Source organism: Ranitomeya imitator, chromosome 7 (assembly GCF_032444005.1).
Source record: "Ranitomeya imitator isolate aRanImi1 chromosome 7, aRanImi1.pri, whole genome shotgun sequence".
In the NCBI taxonomy this organism is placed as follows: Eukaryota; Metazoa; Chordata; class Amphibia; order Anura; family Dendrobatidae; genus Ranitomeya; species Ranitomeya imitator.
Genome location: NC_091288.1, coordinates 171,530,789 through 171,549,634, shown reverse-complemented (window position 1 = coordinate 171,549,634; position 18,846 = coordinate 171,530,789). Strand labels below are relative to the sequence as shown.

Below are 18,846 nucleotides of genomic sequence, written 5' to 3'. Positions count from 1 at the left end.
AAAAGACGACTGAGGGGCGATCTAATAACCATGTATAAGTATATAAGGGGACAATACAAATATCTCGCTGAGGATCTGTTTATACCAAGGAAGGTGACGGGCACAAGGGGGCATTCTTTGCGTCTGGAGGAGAGAAGGTTTTTCCACCAACATAGAAGAGGATTCTTTACTGTTAGGGCAGTGAGAATCTGGAATTGCTTGCCTGAGGAGGTGGTGATGGCGAACTCAGTCGAGGGGTTCAAGAGAGGCCTGGATGTCTTCCTGGAGCAGAACAATATTGTATCATACAATTATTAGGTTCTGTAGAAGGACGTAGATCTGGGTATTTATTATGATAGAATATAGGCTGAACTGGATGGACAAATGTCTTTTTTCGGCCTTACTAACTATGTTACTATGTTACTATGTTTCACTGTAAGTTGTGGCCTAAAATTCAGAGTTGTAGGATCCCGCTGAATCTCACAGTCCCGTAGTTCCCTTTCGGGGACATTAAGCACTATTATGAGTGTTTTTGACACTATTATATGTAAGAAAATCGTCAGTCGGGGGCTGACCACTGTGTTACAAAAATTAGCAGCCACAGATTGATTGATTATACTATCAAGTATAAAATGGACCTAACTAGTCTTTTCACTCTTGTGTCTCATGTCTCACTGCTTCTCTCCACCTTGCTTATGTTGGTGTATGGTGTTTTTTTTTATCCACAAAATGAGATTCCACATGTTAAAATTCTTAAATGCTAAAGGTATGGTTCATCTAAAATCCTGAATTTGGGAAACTGTGAGGGCATTACATTTTGTGGGGAGTCTTCTGTTGGGGCATTATAATATATGGAAATGCTTTGAGGACATCATACTGTATTGTACTGTTGACTTTGGGGGTATCATACTACATGTATGAGGGGGTTGTGGAGGCCTTACATTGAGTGGGGATACCGTGAGGGCATTACATTTTTGTGGGGGGCTTCTGTTGGGGCATTCTAATATATGGGAATGCTTTGGGGGCATCATAATGTGTGAGAAATATCTAAAAAAGCATAAATTAGACACATTTTAAAAAATTCAATGCTATAATTTTCAATTTATTGTTTCAATAGACATTTAGGCCTTGATTCATCAAGACTGCAGTTTTTTTTACAACAGTCTTGATGAGGTATGCAGCCGGGTAAGATGCACAAAATTCATGCCGCAGCATATGCCTCTTAATTAATTTGTTAATGTGTTCATTTCTGTTGTAATCTATGCCACTTTTGAGGCATAAAATATGATGACTTTGTTGGGTGCCCTCAGCCACACCCCCTCCTGATCAAGCTCCACCCACTTTTCAAACGGTTAGCGGCACTGGCCTGGACTGGTGTAAAAATGGCAAAAGTCACAACACTTTTGTGCAACTACAGATCATACAAAAGATTTCCTCCATTTGAAGCAGAAAACTGTCGTAAACTTAATTCAGCCCCATAGTGTGAATTACAGCTCATCATTTTCCAATGACCTACATTTTTGCAGTTTCCACTTTGCAGAAATTTAAATTTAAAATATATTTTTCTATTTTCACCATCTTTTTATGTGACTAAAGTTATCTTTTATTTGTTGCAGGTGATGCAAAATTTCTCCGCCATGAATGTGATACAGGCCAAAAAATAAAAATCGACACAGATTCTGAAGAACAGTACAGAGTTGACTTTGAGCATGAATTTCATTGTACACAAATTCAAGCTTTTAACCACAAGGTAGGAAACTGGTTGTGTAGTGCTACATTTGTTGTTCTATATATTGAACGTGATTAAAGGGGTTTTCTGACAATAGAAAAATAAATATATAAAGGAAATGTAATTATAAATACATTTCTAAATGCTTTTATTTAGAATTTGTATATTTGCAGTGTGAGCAGTCTCTTCTTACCTAATTACTCCTGATATCTCCAGTATTAGATCATATAGACAGGGTGGACAGCAATGTGAGCAGCTTCTTCTTATATCATTACCCCTGATATCTCCAGTATTAGGTCATATAGACATGGTGCACTGCAGTGTGAGCAGCCTCTTCTTACCTCATCACTCCTGATATCTCCAGTATTAGATCATATAGACATGGTGGACTGCAATGTGAGCAGCCTCTTCTTACCTCATCACTCCTGATATCTCCAGTATTAGATCATATAGACATGGTGGACTGCAATGTGAGCAGCTTCTTCTTATCTCATCACCCCTGATATCTCCAGTATTCGGTCATATAGACAGGGTGGACAGCAGTGTGAGCAGCCTCTTCTTACCTCACCAATCCTGATATCTCCAGTATTCGGTCATATAGACAGGGTGGACAGCAGTGTGAGCAGCCTCTTCTTACCTCATCACCCCTGATATCTCCAGTATTCGGTCATATAGACAGGGCGGACAGCAGTGTGAGCAGCCTCTTCTTACCTCAGCCCCCCTGGTATCTCCAGTATTAGGTCACATAGACATGGTGAACAGCAGTGTGAGCAGCCTCTTCTTACCTCATCACCCCTGATATCTCCAGTATTCGGTCATATAGACAGAGTGGACAGCAGTGTGAGCAGCCTCTTCTTACCTCATTACCCCTGATATCTCCAGTATTCGGTCAGATAGACAGGGTGTACAGCAGTGTGAGCAGCCTCTTCTTACCTCAGCCCCCCTGGTATCTCCAGTATTAGGTCACATAGACAGGGTGGACAGCAGTGTGAGCAGCCTCTTCTTACCTTATCACTCTTGGTATCTCCAGTATTAGGTCACATAGACAGGGTGGACAGCAGTGTGAGCGGCCTCTTCTTACCTCACCAATCCTGATATCTCCAGTATTAGGTCACATAGACATGGCGGAAACTAGTGTGAGAGGCCTCTTCTTACCTCACCACTCCTGATATCTCCCCCTTGTATCTCCAGTATTAGACCAGATATACAGCGTGGACAGCAGTGTGAGCAACTTCTTCTTATATCATCACCCCTGATATCTCCAGTATTATATCAGATAGACAGGGTGGGTAGCAGTGTGAGCAGCCTCTTGTTACCTCAGCGCCCCTGGTATCACCAGTATTAGACTAGATATACAGGTTGTACAGCAGTGTGAGCAGTTTCTCCTTACCTCACCAGCCCTGTTGTCTCCAGTATTTGAGCAGATAAACATGGTGGACAGCAGTGTGAGCAGCCTCTTCTTACCTCAGCTCCTCTTTGGGAGCATATCTTCCTACACATGAAGGAGGAATGGAGCTTGAGCTTCCTACTCCATGTGCTCACTACGCATTTTATAATGTTTTCATAGTGACATTTTCTTTTTTATGTATTTATTTACATTCCTTGTTATTCCCTTTAAAGGGAACCTGTCACCCCGTTTTTTGAGATTGAGCTATAAATACTGTTAAATAGGGCCTGCGCTGTGTGTTCCTATAGTGTATGTAGTGTACCCCGATTCCCCATGTATGCTGAGAAATAACTTACCAAAGTCGCCGTTTTCGCCTGTCAATCAGGCTGGTCAGGTCGGGAGGGCGTGGTGACATCGGTGGTTCTTCCTCAGCTTTACGTTGGTGGCGTAGTGGCGTAGTGGTGAACAAGCAGCGCGCGATCTGCGCTGTAATCCCTTGCATCGGTGGGGGCGGCCATCTTCTTGGGGCCGCGCGTGCGCAGATCGAGTGCTCTGCTGCACGGGGCTTCAGGAAAATGGCCGCGGGATGCCGCGCGTGCGCATTAGAGATCGCGGCGGCCATTTTCCCAAAGCCGAGATGCAAACTCGGCTTTGGGAAAATGGCCGCCGCGATCTCTAATGCGCACGCGCGGCATCCCGCGGCCATTTTCCTGAAGCCCCGTGCAGCAGAGCACTCGATCTGCGCACGCGCGGCCCCAGGAAGATGGCCGCCCCCACCGACGAAAGGGATGACAGCGCAGATCGCGCGCTGTGTCTTCACCACTACGCCACTACGCCACCAACGTAAAGCTGAGGAAGAACCAGCGATGTCACCACGCCCTCCCGACCTGACCAGCCTGATTGACAGGCGAAAACGGCGACTTTGGTAAGTTATTTCTCAGCATACATGGGGAATCGGGGTACACTACATACACTATAGGAACACACAGCGCAGGCCCTATTTAACAGTATTTATAGCTCAATCTCAAAAAACGGGGTGACAGGTTCCCTTTAAATGGGATGTGTCACCTTCCGTATATTATTTTTAATACAAAATTAAAACTACATACTGATAAATTTTCATTATTTATTTTGTGTTTGTAGAATTTAAAGTTCTGTTTTCTGTACATCATTATGGAGGCTTCCTTCTTTCCCTTGTTGCTGTTAACAGGATTCAGAAATATATTGTACAGCAACTATAGAAATCAATAGAAATAGTCAGGATTTGGCACATTGACTTCTATGGGAAAGTGTGGTGCAGGGCACAATTCACTACCAGTGTTTTCATTGAATCTCTGCCAGCAAATAGTGACCCATGATCTGCATCAGTGACCAAGTTTTCATTCCGGGTCTCCCGGACAGATGTCTTTCCAGTCTTCACCACAGAGGCTGTTCACTGATTCAGTCATAAGTAACCAACAGTATAACATGTATGGAGTGGTCCCCACTTTCTCTCGATGGCAGGGTAAAGAAGGATCAAGCATATTGAGCTTTGATATGTCCGATCCTTTGTTCTAGCGAGATAAGCTATTATCAGATGTGGATGACAGATATTTATTTTCCTCTACCCATGTATTGAGGGTCTTAAACAATCTAGGACTTGTAGCAGGTATTTCAAAAAAATAAAAATAAAAACGTTAAAGCAGCGAAGTATAAATTAGAAATGATAAATGTATTTACATATATTACAGTAATAGAAAAATGAAATTCATGCAGTTAACAAATCGCCCATAATGGACAAAAATGGTGCCCAACAGAATCTATTCACTATCACGGGGCCCGATAGCTTTCTGTTAGATTGCTCGTCATTTCACCTGAAAAAATAGTGAAAGACTTTGCGCTTTTCTTCTGGTTAAAATGACGAAAAGTGCTGCGGAGGCTCTTAGGCTATGTTCACACGTTGCGTTTCTCAGCTTTTTTTTTTTTAATGAGTTTTTTTAATGCAGTTTTACAGCTGCGTTTTACAGTACCAGCAAAGTCTACGAGATTTCAGAAATCTCATGCACACACGTTGTTGTTTTTTTGTCTTCAGTATTTTGTGCAATACCTTGATTTTTTTTTCAGCGTTTTTTCAGCATTTTTCCCCCATTGTGTGTAGTGCAAAAGATGCTGCAAAAACTCAGGAATCAGTTTTTACTGCGTTTTTAGTGCGTAAACCTGATGAAGTAGAATCTACAGACAATCTACCCTGAAAAAAAGCAGCAAAAAAGCAAAAAAACCTTAGCAAAACTTGCTTTTTTGAGGCAAGTTTCTTACTGCTAAGAGAGCAGGTTTTGGGAAAAAAACGCATTAAAAATGCAATGTGCAATAGCCTTAATGTAATTTGCTGGGCAGGTAAGATTGAAGCTTTGCTGTGTACTTTAACTGTTGAACTAAACATTTCATAGCTTAGTACTTGATGCTATTGTATGTAACACAATACATGTTACAGTTCACATTAAGCTGTTTTATGTATTGCTGAAATGTCTACATTTTTTACAAGCAATGCAGTTGGAAGACCTGAAATTACATGGCAAGAGTAATTAATGCTGCAGGACTGTGATGTTATTGGGAACACACAAATTATAATATCATGAATGATTTACATGGGACTGCAGAGAAACATACTGTATATTATATCTGAAAGATATGTTGACATGAGCTCAATAACTACCGTAATTCTTCTGGATTACACTACCATTCAAAAGTTTAGGGTCACTTAGAAATTTTCTTATTTTTGCAAAAAAATTTTTTCCAATGACGCTAACATTAAATGATTCAGAAATACACTCTATACATTGTTAATGTGGTAAATGACTATTCTAGCTGCAAACGTCTGGTTTGTAATGCAATATCTTCATAGGTGTATAGAGGCCCATTTCCAACAACCATCACTCCAGTGTTCTTATGGTACTTTGTGTTTGCTAACTGTGTAAGAAGGCTAATGGATGGTTAGAATACCCTTGAAAACCCTTGTGCAAGTATGTTAGCACAGCTGAAAACAGTTTGGCTGATTAGAGAACCTATAAACCTGACCTTCCTTTGAGCTAGTAGAGAATCTGGAGCATTACATTTGTTGGTTCTGTTAAACTTGCAAAATGGCCAGAAAAAAAGAACTTTCATGCGAAACTCGACAGGCTATTCTTGTTCTTAGAAATGAAGGCTATTCCATGCGAGAAATTGCCAAGAAACTGAAGATTTCCTACAACGGTGTGTACTGCTCCCTTCAGAGGAGAGCACAAACAGGCTTTCACCAGAGTAGAAGGAAAAGTGGGAGGCCCCGCTGCACAACTGAGCAACAAGACAAGTACATTAGAGTCTGGAGTTTGAGAAAACGAAGCCTCACAGGTCCTCAACTGGCAGCTTCGTTAAATAGTACACGCAAGTGTCATCGTCTATAGTGAAGAGGCGACTCCGGGATACTGGCCTCCCGGGCAGAGTGGCAAAGAAAAAGCCATATCTGAGACTGGCTAATAAAAGGAAAAGATTAATATGGGCAAAAGAACACAGACATTGGTCACAGGAAGATTGGAAAAAAGTGAAATGGAAAGGCGAATCCAAGTTTGAGGTGTTTGGATCACACATAAGAACATTTGTGAGACTCAGAACAACTGAAAAGATGCTGGTAGAGTGCCTGATGCAATCTGTCAAGCATGGTGGAGGTAATGTGATGGTCTGGGGTTGCTTTGGTGCTGGTAAAGTGGGAGATTTGTATAAGGTAAAAGGGATTTTGAAAAAAGAAGGCTAGCACACCTCCAAGTTATGCAAGAACCATTTAGGGAAGAAGCAGGTAGCTGGTATTCTATCTGTAATGGAGTGGCCAGCGCAGTCACCAGATCTCAACCCCATTGAGCCGTTGTGGGAGCAGCTTGACCGTATGGTACGCATAAAGTGCCCATCAAGCCAAACCAACTTGTGGGAGCGGCTTCTGGAAGCATGGGGTGAAATTTCTCAGCAAATTACCGTATATACTCGAGTATAAGCCGAGATTTCCAGCCCAAATTTTTGGGCTGAAAGTGCCCCCCTCGGCTTATACTCGAGTCACGGTAGCGGTGGGGTCGGCGGGTGAGGGGGTGAGGGCGCTGAGGCATACTTACCTAGTCCCAGCGATCCTCGCGCTGTCCCTGCCGTCCCACGGGCTTCGGCGCTGCAGCTTCTTCCTCTCTTCAGCGGTCACGTGGGACCGCTCATTACAGAAATGAATAAGCGGCTCCACCTCCCATAGGGGCGGAGCCGCCTATTCATTTCTCTAATCAGCGGTGCCGGTGACCGCTGATAGAGAAAGAAGCTGCGGCACCGAAGACAGGAGGGGACAGCGCGAGGATCGCCAGGACTAGGTGAGTATGTTATATTCACCTGTCCTCGTTCCAGCCGCCGGGCGCCGATCCATCTTCCCGGCCGGCGCCTCCATCTTCCCGGCGTCTGCGCTCTGACTGTTCAGGCAGAGGGCGCGATGACGCATATAGTGTGCGCGGCGCCCTCTGCCTGATCAGTCAGAGCAGAGACGCCGGGAAGATGGAGGCGCCGGAACGAGACGCCGGGAGCTGCAATCAAGGGAGGTGAGTATGTGTTTTTTTTTCTTTATTGCGGCAGCGGCGGCACAAATTTATGTGGAACAGCTATGGGGCACAGTGAACGGTGCAGAGCACCGTATATGGCACAGCACAGCTATGGGGCACAATGAACGGTGCAGAGCACCGTATATGGCACAGCACAGCTATGGGGCACAATGAACGGTGCAGAGCACCGTATATGGCACAGCACAGCTATGGGGCACAATGAACGGTGCAGAGCACCGTATATGGCACAGCACAGCTATGGGGCACAGTGAACGGTGCAGAGCACCGTATATGGCACAGCACAGCTATGGGGCACAGTGAACGGTGCAGAGCACCGTATATGGCACAGCACAGCTATGGGGCACAATGAACGGTGCAGAGCACCGTATATGGCACAGCACAGCTATGGGGCACAGTGAACGGTGCAGAGCACCGTATATGGCACAGCACAGCTATGGGGCACAGTGAACGGTGCAGAGCACTGTATATGGCACAGCACAGCTATGGGGCACAATGAACGGTGCAGAGCACCGTATATGGCACAGCACAGCTATGGGGCACAATGAACGGTGCAGAGCACCGTATATGGCACAGCACAGCTATGGGGCACAATGAACGGTGCAGAGCACCGTATATGGCACAGCACAGCTATGGGGCACAGTGAACGGTGCAGAGCACCGTATATGGCACAGCTATGGGGCACAGTGAACGGTGCAGAGCACCGTATATGGCACAGCACAGCTATGGGGCACAATGAACGGTGCAGAGCACCGTATATGGCACAGCACAGCTATGGGGCACAGTGAACGGTGCAGAGCACCGTATATGGCACAGCACAGCTATGGGGCACAGTGAACGGTGCAGAGCACCGTATATGGCACAGCTATGGGGCACAATGAACGGTGCAGAGCACCGTATATGGCACATCTATGGGGCACAATGAACGGTGCAGAGCACCGTATATGGCACAGCTAGGGGGCATAATGAACGGTGCAGAGCACTATATGGTTCACACCTATGGGGAAATATGAACGGTGCAGAGCACTATATGGCACAGCTATGGGGAAATAATGATCTATTTTTATTTTTGAAATTCACCGGTAAATGCTGCATTTCCACCCTAGGCTTATACTCGAGTCAATAAGTTTTCCCAGTTTTTTGTGGCAAAATTAGGGGGGTCGGCTTATACTCGGGTCGGCTTATACTCGAGTATATACGGTAACTGCTAGAATGCCAAAGATCTGCAATGCTGTAATTGCTGCAAAGGGAGCATTCTTTGACGAAAGCAAAGTTTGAAGAAGAAAATTATTATTTCAAATAAAAATCTATTTTTCGAACTTTGTCAATGTCTGGACTAGATTTTCAATTCATTTTGCAACTCATTTGATTAATAAAAGTATGAGTTGTCATGGAAAACACAAAATTGGGTGACCTAAGCTTTTGCTTTTGAACCATAGTGTATGTCTCTATGCATAAACTGGAAGATCAACTATAATTTAATTTCCTAAATATTATTGATGTCCAACCACCGATGTTCTACACGTGTTACAGGTACACTTACATCATGAAGAATACGCACCTCACATACATTCCTACCTGGAGGTGAGTTATGGCAAACACTGGGATGAAATGAACAACAAGAAGAAACTGTTCATCAGTCAGACATTCAAGAATAACTCCAATCCTTCTGCATCCAGCTACTTCATGGAGGTAAAGACATTTCCGTAATGGCTATAGATCTCTGGTTGAAAAAAAAAAGAGCTTCTTTTCAGACTGATTTATGTATGTAGCACAATCTCTGTTTAGTTTTATTATGTTATTTATACCAGTTGTATAAACTTTACCAAAATATTTAAAATTTGACACATAATCTTATATACAGTGCCTTGAAAAAGTATTCATACCCTGTGAACTTTTACACATTTTTTCACTATACACCCACAAACGTAAATGTATTTTATTGGTATTTTATGTGATATACCAACACAAAGTAGCAAGTGTTTATGAAATGAAAAGGAAATGATACATGGTTTTCTAAATATTTAAAAAAATATAAATCTGAGAATTATGACATGTATCTGTATTTAGTTCCCTGTAGTCTTATAGCCCTAACTAAAATCATGAATGACCAATTGTCTCCAGACGTCAAATTTTTAGTAAATTGATTCCACATGAGTGTAATTTATTCTCAGTAGAACTACAGCTGTTATGTGAAGGCCTCAAAGGTTTGTTTGAGGACATGAGGAATTAAACAGCATCATGAAAACAAAGGAACACAACAGACAGGTCAAGGATAAAGTTGTGGAAAACAGTAATGCAGGGTTAGATTATAAAATATAATCCAATCTCTGAAAAACTTGGAGCACTGTTCAGTCCATCATCCAAAAATGGCACAACTGCAAACCTACCAAGACATGGTCGTCCACCTAAACTGACATTGCAAGCAAGGACAGCAGTAATTAGAGAAGTGGCCGAGAGGCCCATGGTCGCACTAGAGGAGCTGCAGAGATCCACAGCTCAGGTGGGAGAGTCTGTCCACTGAATAAATATTAGTCACATACTGCACAAATCTGGCCTTTGTGGAAGAGTGGCAAGAAGAAAGACATTTTTGAAAGCAAGCCATAAGAAGTCCCATTTGCAGTTTGCAAAAAGCTATGTAGGGGACACAGCTAGCATATGGAAGAAGGTGCTCTGGTAAGATGAGAGCAAAGTAGAACTTGTTGGGCTAAATGCAAACTGCTACGTGTGTCAGAAAACTAACACTGCACATCACGCTGAAAACACCATCCCCACTGTGAAGTATGGTGGTGGCAGTATCATACTGTGGGGAGGTTTTTTTTTTCAGCAGGGATACGGAAGCTGGTCAGAGTTGAAGGGAAGATGGAAGTAGCTATAATCCTGAATAAAAATCTATTAAAGGCTTCAAAAGACTTGAGACTGGGGCGTATGTTCATCTTCCAGCAGAAAAACAACCCTAATCATAGTGACATAGCTACAATGGATGGTTTAGATCAAAGCATGTTGATGTGTTTATTCATTGAAGGCAGAGGTGGTCCTTTAAAGTTCTGACTCAGAGGGCTGAATACACAAATACTTGCTTCACATAAAATCCATATAAAATCAATTTACGCTGGGTGTAATGTGAAAAAATGTGAACAAGCTATGAATATTTTTTCAAGGCAATGTATATAGATTAAAATTAACAAAAAAGCAAAGCTAGACGAGATCTAGGATTATTCCATCTTCTTTGTCCTTTGTTTTTATGTAGTAAGTCCACTTTTATTTATCGGTATGAAAGATAGTAATTTTATGTTTTTCTTTTTTCTTTGCATTATTTAGATGCATTATTTTCATTATTTTTTAATTCGTTTTTTTGGATTTGGTTTCATTTCAAGAACTCTAAAAACGTTCTTATTGATTCTTGACAATGTGTTTCTTTCAGTTCACCCTACAGGTTGCTGAGAAACAGGTGAACTATAGGACACAACTGCTACACACTCACTCATCCCTGGAAAGCAACACTAATTTCAAAGTTCAGTACAATGACCGGATGCCATTTGTTGCCGGACTACAGTGGAAGGATGTCTCAAAGAACGACCTTTATAAATGGGAAGGTAAAATGGAAAGAGAATCTCTGTTCTTATTCTTTCATAGTATCAGAGCCAAATCCATCGCAATAATCACTGTCTACATTTCAGGTTTTCTGCTGCTGATTTGTCACTGCTATATGTGGATTTCCAAATAGATCAGTCTTGTTAAAGGGAGTCTGTCACCCAGTCTGGATAATGTGGAGACAGAAACCCTGATTCCAGCGATGTGTCACTTACTTGGCTGATTGCTGTAGTTTTGGTAAAATCACTGTTTTATCAGTAGCAGATTATCACTAGACGACTAGTAAACCTGCTGCCAGGTAGTCATCCATGCTCATGCAGTCTGATTGGCAGCTTTCTGCCTATGCACAGTGTACACAGAATGCTGCCAATCAGTAATGTGGGCGGGGTTATACAGAGCTCAGCATTCTGAGAACTGAAAGATCTGCAGAAGAGAAAACTGAGTTTATCAAAATGACAACAAGCAGCTCAGTAAGTGACACATCACTGGAATCAGGGTCTTTGCACATACATCATGGTGCTTTCATAACAAAAGACCCGATGACAAATTCCATTTCAGTGATCAAAACCTGCATCTTTTCATCAGAGCCTGTAGGGATAAAGTACATGCTGTGGATTGTATAACATGCAGGACTGTTCGTCATCTGTGTTGATTGTTTCTAAATCGCTTGCTGGAAAAAGTTTTGATTCGCCATACAAATGTAATATACTAATATTATAAATGTAATATACCAATATTATACTGCATAATCATACCAGATCTTCCAGAGCAGGAGTTGCTTCTTGTTTACTGCCCCTTAGGACTCATTGGCATGGCCGTATTTTCGGTCTGAGTCCGACAAAACATCGGCTCTCACTTGCACCAATGTTAGTCTATGTTGCCGTGCACATGTCTGCTTTTCCTCGGACATAGACTCTCTGAGGAATAAATCGCTGCATGTCCAAGTTTGATATTATATTCAGGTCGCACTCGGCCGTCCAAATCAATGAGTGCATGGAAAATGGAAATCATCAGACTGCACTCTGATGACATCTGAGTGCAGTCCGATTTCCGTGCACTGACACAATGGAGAAAATAGAGACATTTTTCCCCCCCATATGAGAGAATCCGATCACTCTATGGTCACACTGATCAAAATATCAGAGTCTGATCAGAGTGTCATTTACATAACTGTCCCGATTCTCCCTGATGTGAGAATCTGTGGCTGTCTGCAGCTGCCCTTACTCTTTTTTATCGAGGGAGGAGCCGAGCCGTGGACCACCCACTATGAAGACTATCCTATACCCTATGAGGGTCCTCTCACAAGTGCCATTAAGAAACTGAAGAGTAGAACTGTTTCTTCCTAATTCCAGCAATTAATCAGTTTCCTTTCTGACAATCTGTAGAAGACTCTAACATAATATTCCATTTTTTGCTCGTTCCTAGGGGCGTTTACTATGGACACACCTTGGTTATATCTCTACTCTGCCCTCAAACTCCATCAGCCTCAGCGACACGCTTACCAGACTATGATTGAGCTTTCTGCTGGGAAAGCTCTGTCCATCAAGAACTTAGTGCTGGATGTGTTCTACAAAGACTCAGGAAGTGAGAAAGAGGGAAGGATTCACATACACACTCCTACGGTTACTTACCTAAGAGTCAGTCTAACTTAGATTGTTTTATTTTCCAATTATTATTCAATATTCTTACATTAACGAAGCATTCGTCCTCCTCCCATCAACGTTTTTATTTTCTTAAGATATTGCAGTCATCATATTATTTATCACTGTGTACTTATAATTGCTCATTTTGCCTTTCTACCCAGCTAATTCTTCTCTCTTCCATTAGGTCACAACGTGATTAAAAACCGACAAGCTGAATTCTTCTAAGCTCTATGTAGAAACAGTAAGTCTGTTTTCTCTACGAGTCATCATGAGAACTACAACTCTACAGCAGCCGGGTCAGGAGTTGATTAGGAAGCGGAGCTGGGCTGACGTGGACTTTTCAAAGACATAGAATTGTAGTTGTAATGATGACTCATGCAGGGAAAATTGACCTCCTGATTCTACAGACGGCATAGAAGGATTCAGTTAGTCTGTTTTTAATGACGTGATGCCATAAACCTAATGGAAGAGAGAAAATTGACCTCCTGTTTCTACATAGAGCATAAAAGGATTCAGCTAGTCAGTTATTAATCACGTGATGTCATAGGCCTAATGGAAAAGAGAAGCATTAGCTGGGTAGAAAGGCAAAATGAGCAATTGTAAGTACACAATGACATATAATATGATATGTTAAGGGGATAAAAACTTTGATGGGAGGAAGAGTGCTTCTTCTCGAAGTTAAATGTCGAAAAGTTAATTCTGCTATGACTGGGAAGTTGGTTATAATGTATGTTATTGACCATTCAGTGAAGAAAATTCCCAAACTACCGTATATTATATTACAAAAAGGTGTGGGGTCTGGACACAGTACTACAAGACGATAATCCCTTCAATGGAATTAGTGGGGGGTAGTGCTTCACAAGGTTATAGGAGTCCACCGCTGGATAATCCCAGCTAAATCAACTCAGGATCCAAAGCAATGTAAACTCGCCTCCTGTAGGGGCGCTGTTCCAGTAACAGCGACTTTGATGTAATTTGTCCTGTCACTTGCTGCCAGCATCCATCGATGTGATTTGTCTTGTCACTTGCTGCCAGCATCCATCGAGCAGTGGCTCTTCATCTGCGGCTTCTCAATATTCTGCCGCCGGGCACATACCCTCTCTGTACAAGCTGCTCACAGAGTCCAGAACAAGATGCTCCCATTCAGCGCTGATTTGGAACCCTTTCCTTGATGCGACCGTCAATTCTTATGGGTAGACTTACAAATAATATTACTCAGGTTGTCCCCTTTCAGAAAATGTCCCTTGATATGCTGCGGTAGCTATAAAATATTATTTACCCTCCCCGAGACCTGATCTGTCTCTGGTCCCTCTTATTTGACTGCAGCACTCCCAGAATTTCGCCGACACTGCAGTACAGGTTGCTGATCTCACTGATTGGCTGCAGCGCTGCAAACAGAGACTGGGACAGCAAGAGGGAGTCGGCGCCGGACCTGGGGAGGTTAAGTACTAGTCGACAAGTTTGTTTTTTATAAGTACTGCAGCCAATGACAGAACATTTTCAGAAGGGGTTAAACCCCCTTAAGATTCCCAAACCCATTGGACTAAAGTCGCCCTAACCATCCCATGTTGTTGGACCGGCTGATCTGTATCAGACGTTCAGCCAATGCGCCTTCTGCAGATATCCGGAGTCTTACATTTGGGATTCCGAGGGAGTTGAGGTGGCAGCAGCTTGTTTCCCCTCCACACTTAGAATATGAGCGCCCCCGGAGGTGGGGAAGACTAACTGCTACACTATAGCTATTAAAGCTGTACGGCCAATTTTGCAGTTTATTACAGGGCTTGTCCTGGATGAACATATTAAAGGGGCTCTGTCAGCAGAGAATGACTGTTCAAACCAAGTCGGTGCACCATGGTGGGGCCAAATGTTTAACCTTCCCACCTGCTTGTTTTCACTCTTTTTACACCTCTCCTTTGATTGACAGCTCTGGCTTTACAGAGCCAGAGAAGAGTGGAGATAGATGGAAACCAAGCAGGGGGTAAGGTCTATATAAATGATTGGCCGCGCCATCATGCACCAGTTCTTGGTTTGAACAGTCGTTCTGTGGCGGCAGAGTCCCTTTAATGACATATTCATGGGGTGGGCAGCCAATATCAGAGTTTTGACACCCATCATCCCCAGCAATGGCAGCTCCGCACAATGTTTAGTATTGCAGCTTCACCCCCATCCAAGGGAGCAGCAATCTCATTTATCGCGGGGTTAATAGTGGGCATGCGCATTGTTTCCTCTGGTGACCACCACTATCCACCGAAATGGACCGTTCACTATTTAAAAGGTCATATTTCTATTCTGACGCTGTGATCATTGTGACGCTCTACGTCGGTGATTTGCTCAGTGACGTTTTATTAGCAGGTGAATAACATTTGTCATCTGTTCCGTAGGCTTCCACTGTAAACTTTATTGGGGGCAAGTCCTTCAGAAGTTATAGCGAAATGGTGTCGCTGTGGAACCAGTTGATTAAGAATGAGATCCACCTGGAAAATAGTGACAAAATGAAGATTATTTCGTTCAAGATCAAGGGTTCAAAACAAGAGTTTAACGTGACGGTGGATTATTGGATCACAGATCTGGTATATTAGAAACGTCCGCTGTTGTGGCGTGTGTAAATCACATTGCATGGTGTAACTGGAAATACCGAGGTCCAGATGCAATAACTGTAACCTAGCCTCCATCTGTGATGCATCTTTAAAGAGAATCTGTCACCAGGTTCTGGCTTCCGCATCTGAGAGCAGTATGAAGTAGGGGCAGAGATCCTGATTCCAGTGATGCTTACTGCACTGCTAGTTTTGATAAATCACTGATTTATCTGCTGCAGATCGAGCAGTTCTCTGACTGCTGAGCTCTGTATAACCCCGCCCACACCACTGATTGGCTGCTTTCAGTGTACACTGTGCATAGACAGAAAGCTGCCAATCAGTGGTGAGGGTGGAATTACACAGAGCTCCTGAATATGGAGGACTACATGACAGCAGGTTTTCTAGTCCTGTAATGATAATCTCCTGCTGATTAAACAGTGATTTTTTATCAAAGCTAGAACAAGCAGCCCTATAAGGGATACATTGCTGGAATCGATATCTCTGCCCCTCTGCCCCATCATAATATGTAATATGAACGTTTTTGACATTATATAGTTGAAGTATCACTATACCTTCAAAGCCTTCATTGATTTTCTTTTAACCCTTAAAGGAGCGAGACATTTTTCAGTTTTTCCTCCTCTTCTTCCTGGTGCCATAACTAGTTTTCATCAGTATAGTCATATGAGGGCTTGATTTTTGCTAGTCAAGTTGTGGTTTTGAATGACGTCATTCATTTTACCATATAATTTACTGAAAAACAGGAAAAATATTCCAAAGGTGGTGAAAAAAATGCAATTCAGTCTTTTTTTTTTTTTTTGGGGGGGGGGGGGGGGGGTTGTTTTTACAGCATTCATTATATGGTAACAAATTCTAAATGATTATTATTATACCATCTTATAAGGATTTTTCTCGATTTCAGTGGTGAAAAAAATCAGAATCTTGTAAAATACCGTATATGTTTTTGCGAAGCCATTTTCTGAGACCTGTGATTTGCATTTTTCAGTCCAAAGAGGGCCTGTGTTTTTGAGTGCTGAGCTGTACTTTTTCTTGTTACTACTTTAGGTCACATTTGACATTTTGAGTTTTGACCGTTTCTCATTCTATTTTTTAAGCCCTTAATCCCATATGACATACTATCCCGTCGAGGTGACATGGGACTTAATTCCCAGTGACGGGATAGTACGTGGGGGAGCGCGGACGATCGCGGCCGGGTGTCAGCTGACTATCACAGCTGACATCCGGCACTATGTGCCAGGAGCGGTCACGGACCACCCCTGGCACATTAACCCCCGAAACACTGCGATCAAACATGATCGCAGCATTCCGGCGGTACAGGGAAGCATCGCGCAGGGAGGGGGCTCCCTGCATGCTTCCCTGAGACCCTCGTAGCAACGCGATGTGATCACGTTGTACCGAGCGTCTCCTCCCTGCAGGCCCCAGATGCAAAATGGCCGCGGGGCTACATCCAGGTCCTGCAGGGAGGTGGCTTACCAGCGCCTGCTCAGAGCAAGCGCTGGTAAGCCTGCAGCCCTGCCTGTCAGATCGCCGATCTGACACAGTGCTCTGCAAAGCGTCAGATCAGCGATCTGACCCTATAACATGATGCCCCCCCCCCCCCCCCCCCCCCTTCCTCCCTGGGGGTAATGTTATATAGTAAAAAAAAATATTCACAGGTGTAAAAAAAAAAAAAAAACAATCCTAAATAAAGAAAAAAATATATATTGTTCCAAAAAATACATTTCTTTATCTAAATAATTAAAAAAACAATAAAAGTACACATATTTAGTATCGCCGCGTCCGTAACGTCCGTAAAAAAAAAAACGCGGCAAAAAACAACGCTTTATTATCATACCGCCGAACAAAAAGTGGAATAACATGCGACCAAAAAGACAGATATAAATAACCATGGTATTGCTGAAAACGTCACTTGTCCCGCAAAAAACGAGCCGCCATACAGCATCATCAGCAAAAAAATAAAAAAGTTATATTACTCAGAATAAAGCAATGCAAAAATAATTATTTTTTTCTATAGAATAGTTTTTATCGTATAAAAGCTCCAAAACATAAAAAAATGATATAAATGGGGTATCGCTGTAATCGTACTGACCCGAAGAATAAAACTGCTTAATCAATTTTACCAAACGTGGAACGGTATAAACGCCCCCACCCAAAAACAAGAAATTCATGAGTAGCTGGTTTTTGGTCATTCTGCCTCACAAAATTGGAATAAAAAGCGATCAAAAAATGTCACCATTCACCAATTAAAACGTCAACTCGTTCTGCAAAAAACAAGACCTCATATGACTCTGTGGACCAAAATATGGAAAAATTATAGCTCTCAAAATGTGGAGACGCAAAAACTATTTGTTTCAATAAAAAGCGTATTTTAGTCTGTGACAGCTGTCAATCATAAAAATCAGCTAAAAAACCCGCTATAAATAGTAAATCAAACCCGCCTTCAACACCCCCTTAGCTAGGGAAAAATAATAAAATTTAAAAAATGTATTTATTTCCATTAGGGTTAGGGCTAGGGTTAGGGCTAAGGCTAGGGTTAGTGTTAGAATTAGGGCTAGGGTTAGGGTTAGGATTAGGGCTAGGGTTAGGATTAGGGCTAGGGTTAGGGTTAGGACTAGGGTTAGGGGTAGGGTTAAGGCTAGGGTTAGGGCTAGGGTTAGGGCTAGGGTGGGGGTTAGGGTTGGGGCTGGGGTTAAGGTTAGGGTTAGGGCTAGGTTTAGGGTTAGGGCTAGGGTTAGGGCTAGGGTTAGGGCTAAGGCTAGGGTTAGGGTTAGAATTAGGGCTAGGGTTAGGGTTAGGATTAGGGCTAGGGTTAGGATTAGGGCTAGGGTTAGGGTTAGGACTAGGGTTAAGGTTGGGGCTAGGGTTAGGGTTAGGGCTAGGGTTAGGGTTAGGGCTAGGGCTAGGGTTTGGGCTAGGGTTGGGGCTAGGGTTAGGGTTGGGGCTAGGGTTAGGGTTGGGGCTGGGGTTAAGGCTAGGGTTAGGGCTAGGTTTAAGGTTAGGGCTAGGGTTAGGGCTAGGGTTAGGGCTAGGGTTAGAGTTAGGGCTAGGGTTAGGGTTAGGGTTAGAATTAGGGCTAGGGTTAGGATTAGGGCTAGGGTTAGGATAAGGGCTAGGGTTAGGGTTAAGGCTAGGTTTAGGGCTAGGGTTAGGGCTAGGGTTAGAGTTAGGGTTAGTGCTAGGGTTAGGGCTAGGGCTAGGGTTAGGGTTAGGGCTAGGGTTAGGGTTAGGATTAGGGCTAGGGTTAGGATTAGGGCTAGGGTTAGGATTAGGGCTAGGGTTAGGGGTAGGGTTAAGGCTAGGTTTAGGGCTAGGATTAGGGCTAGGA

At 43.1% G+C, this 18,846-nt stretch overlaps 1 protein-coding gene across 1 annotated transcript in view; it reads left to right on the top strand.

Annotated features, from left to right (window-relative positions):
- The window catches only part of LOC138646122 (uncharacterized), a 437,282-nt gene that overhangs the window by 182,757 nt on the left and 235,679 nt on the right, over positions 1–18,846 (top strand). Inside the window, exons 26-30 of the mRNA XM_069735585.1 lie at positions 1,596–1,729; positions 9,224–9,382; positions 11,115–11,286; positions 12,710–12,921; positions 15,309–15,497. Of these exons, the coding sequence (XP_069591686.1) occupies positions 1,596–1,729; positions 9,224–9,382; positions 11,115–11,286; positions 12,710–12,921; positions 15,309–15,497 (866 nt within the window). The remainder of the gene's footprint in view (positions 1–1,595; positions 1,730–9,223; positions 9,383–11,114; positions 11,287–12,709; positions 12,922–15,308; positions 15,498–18,846) is intronic.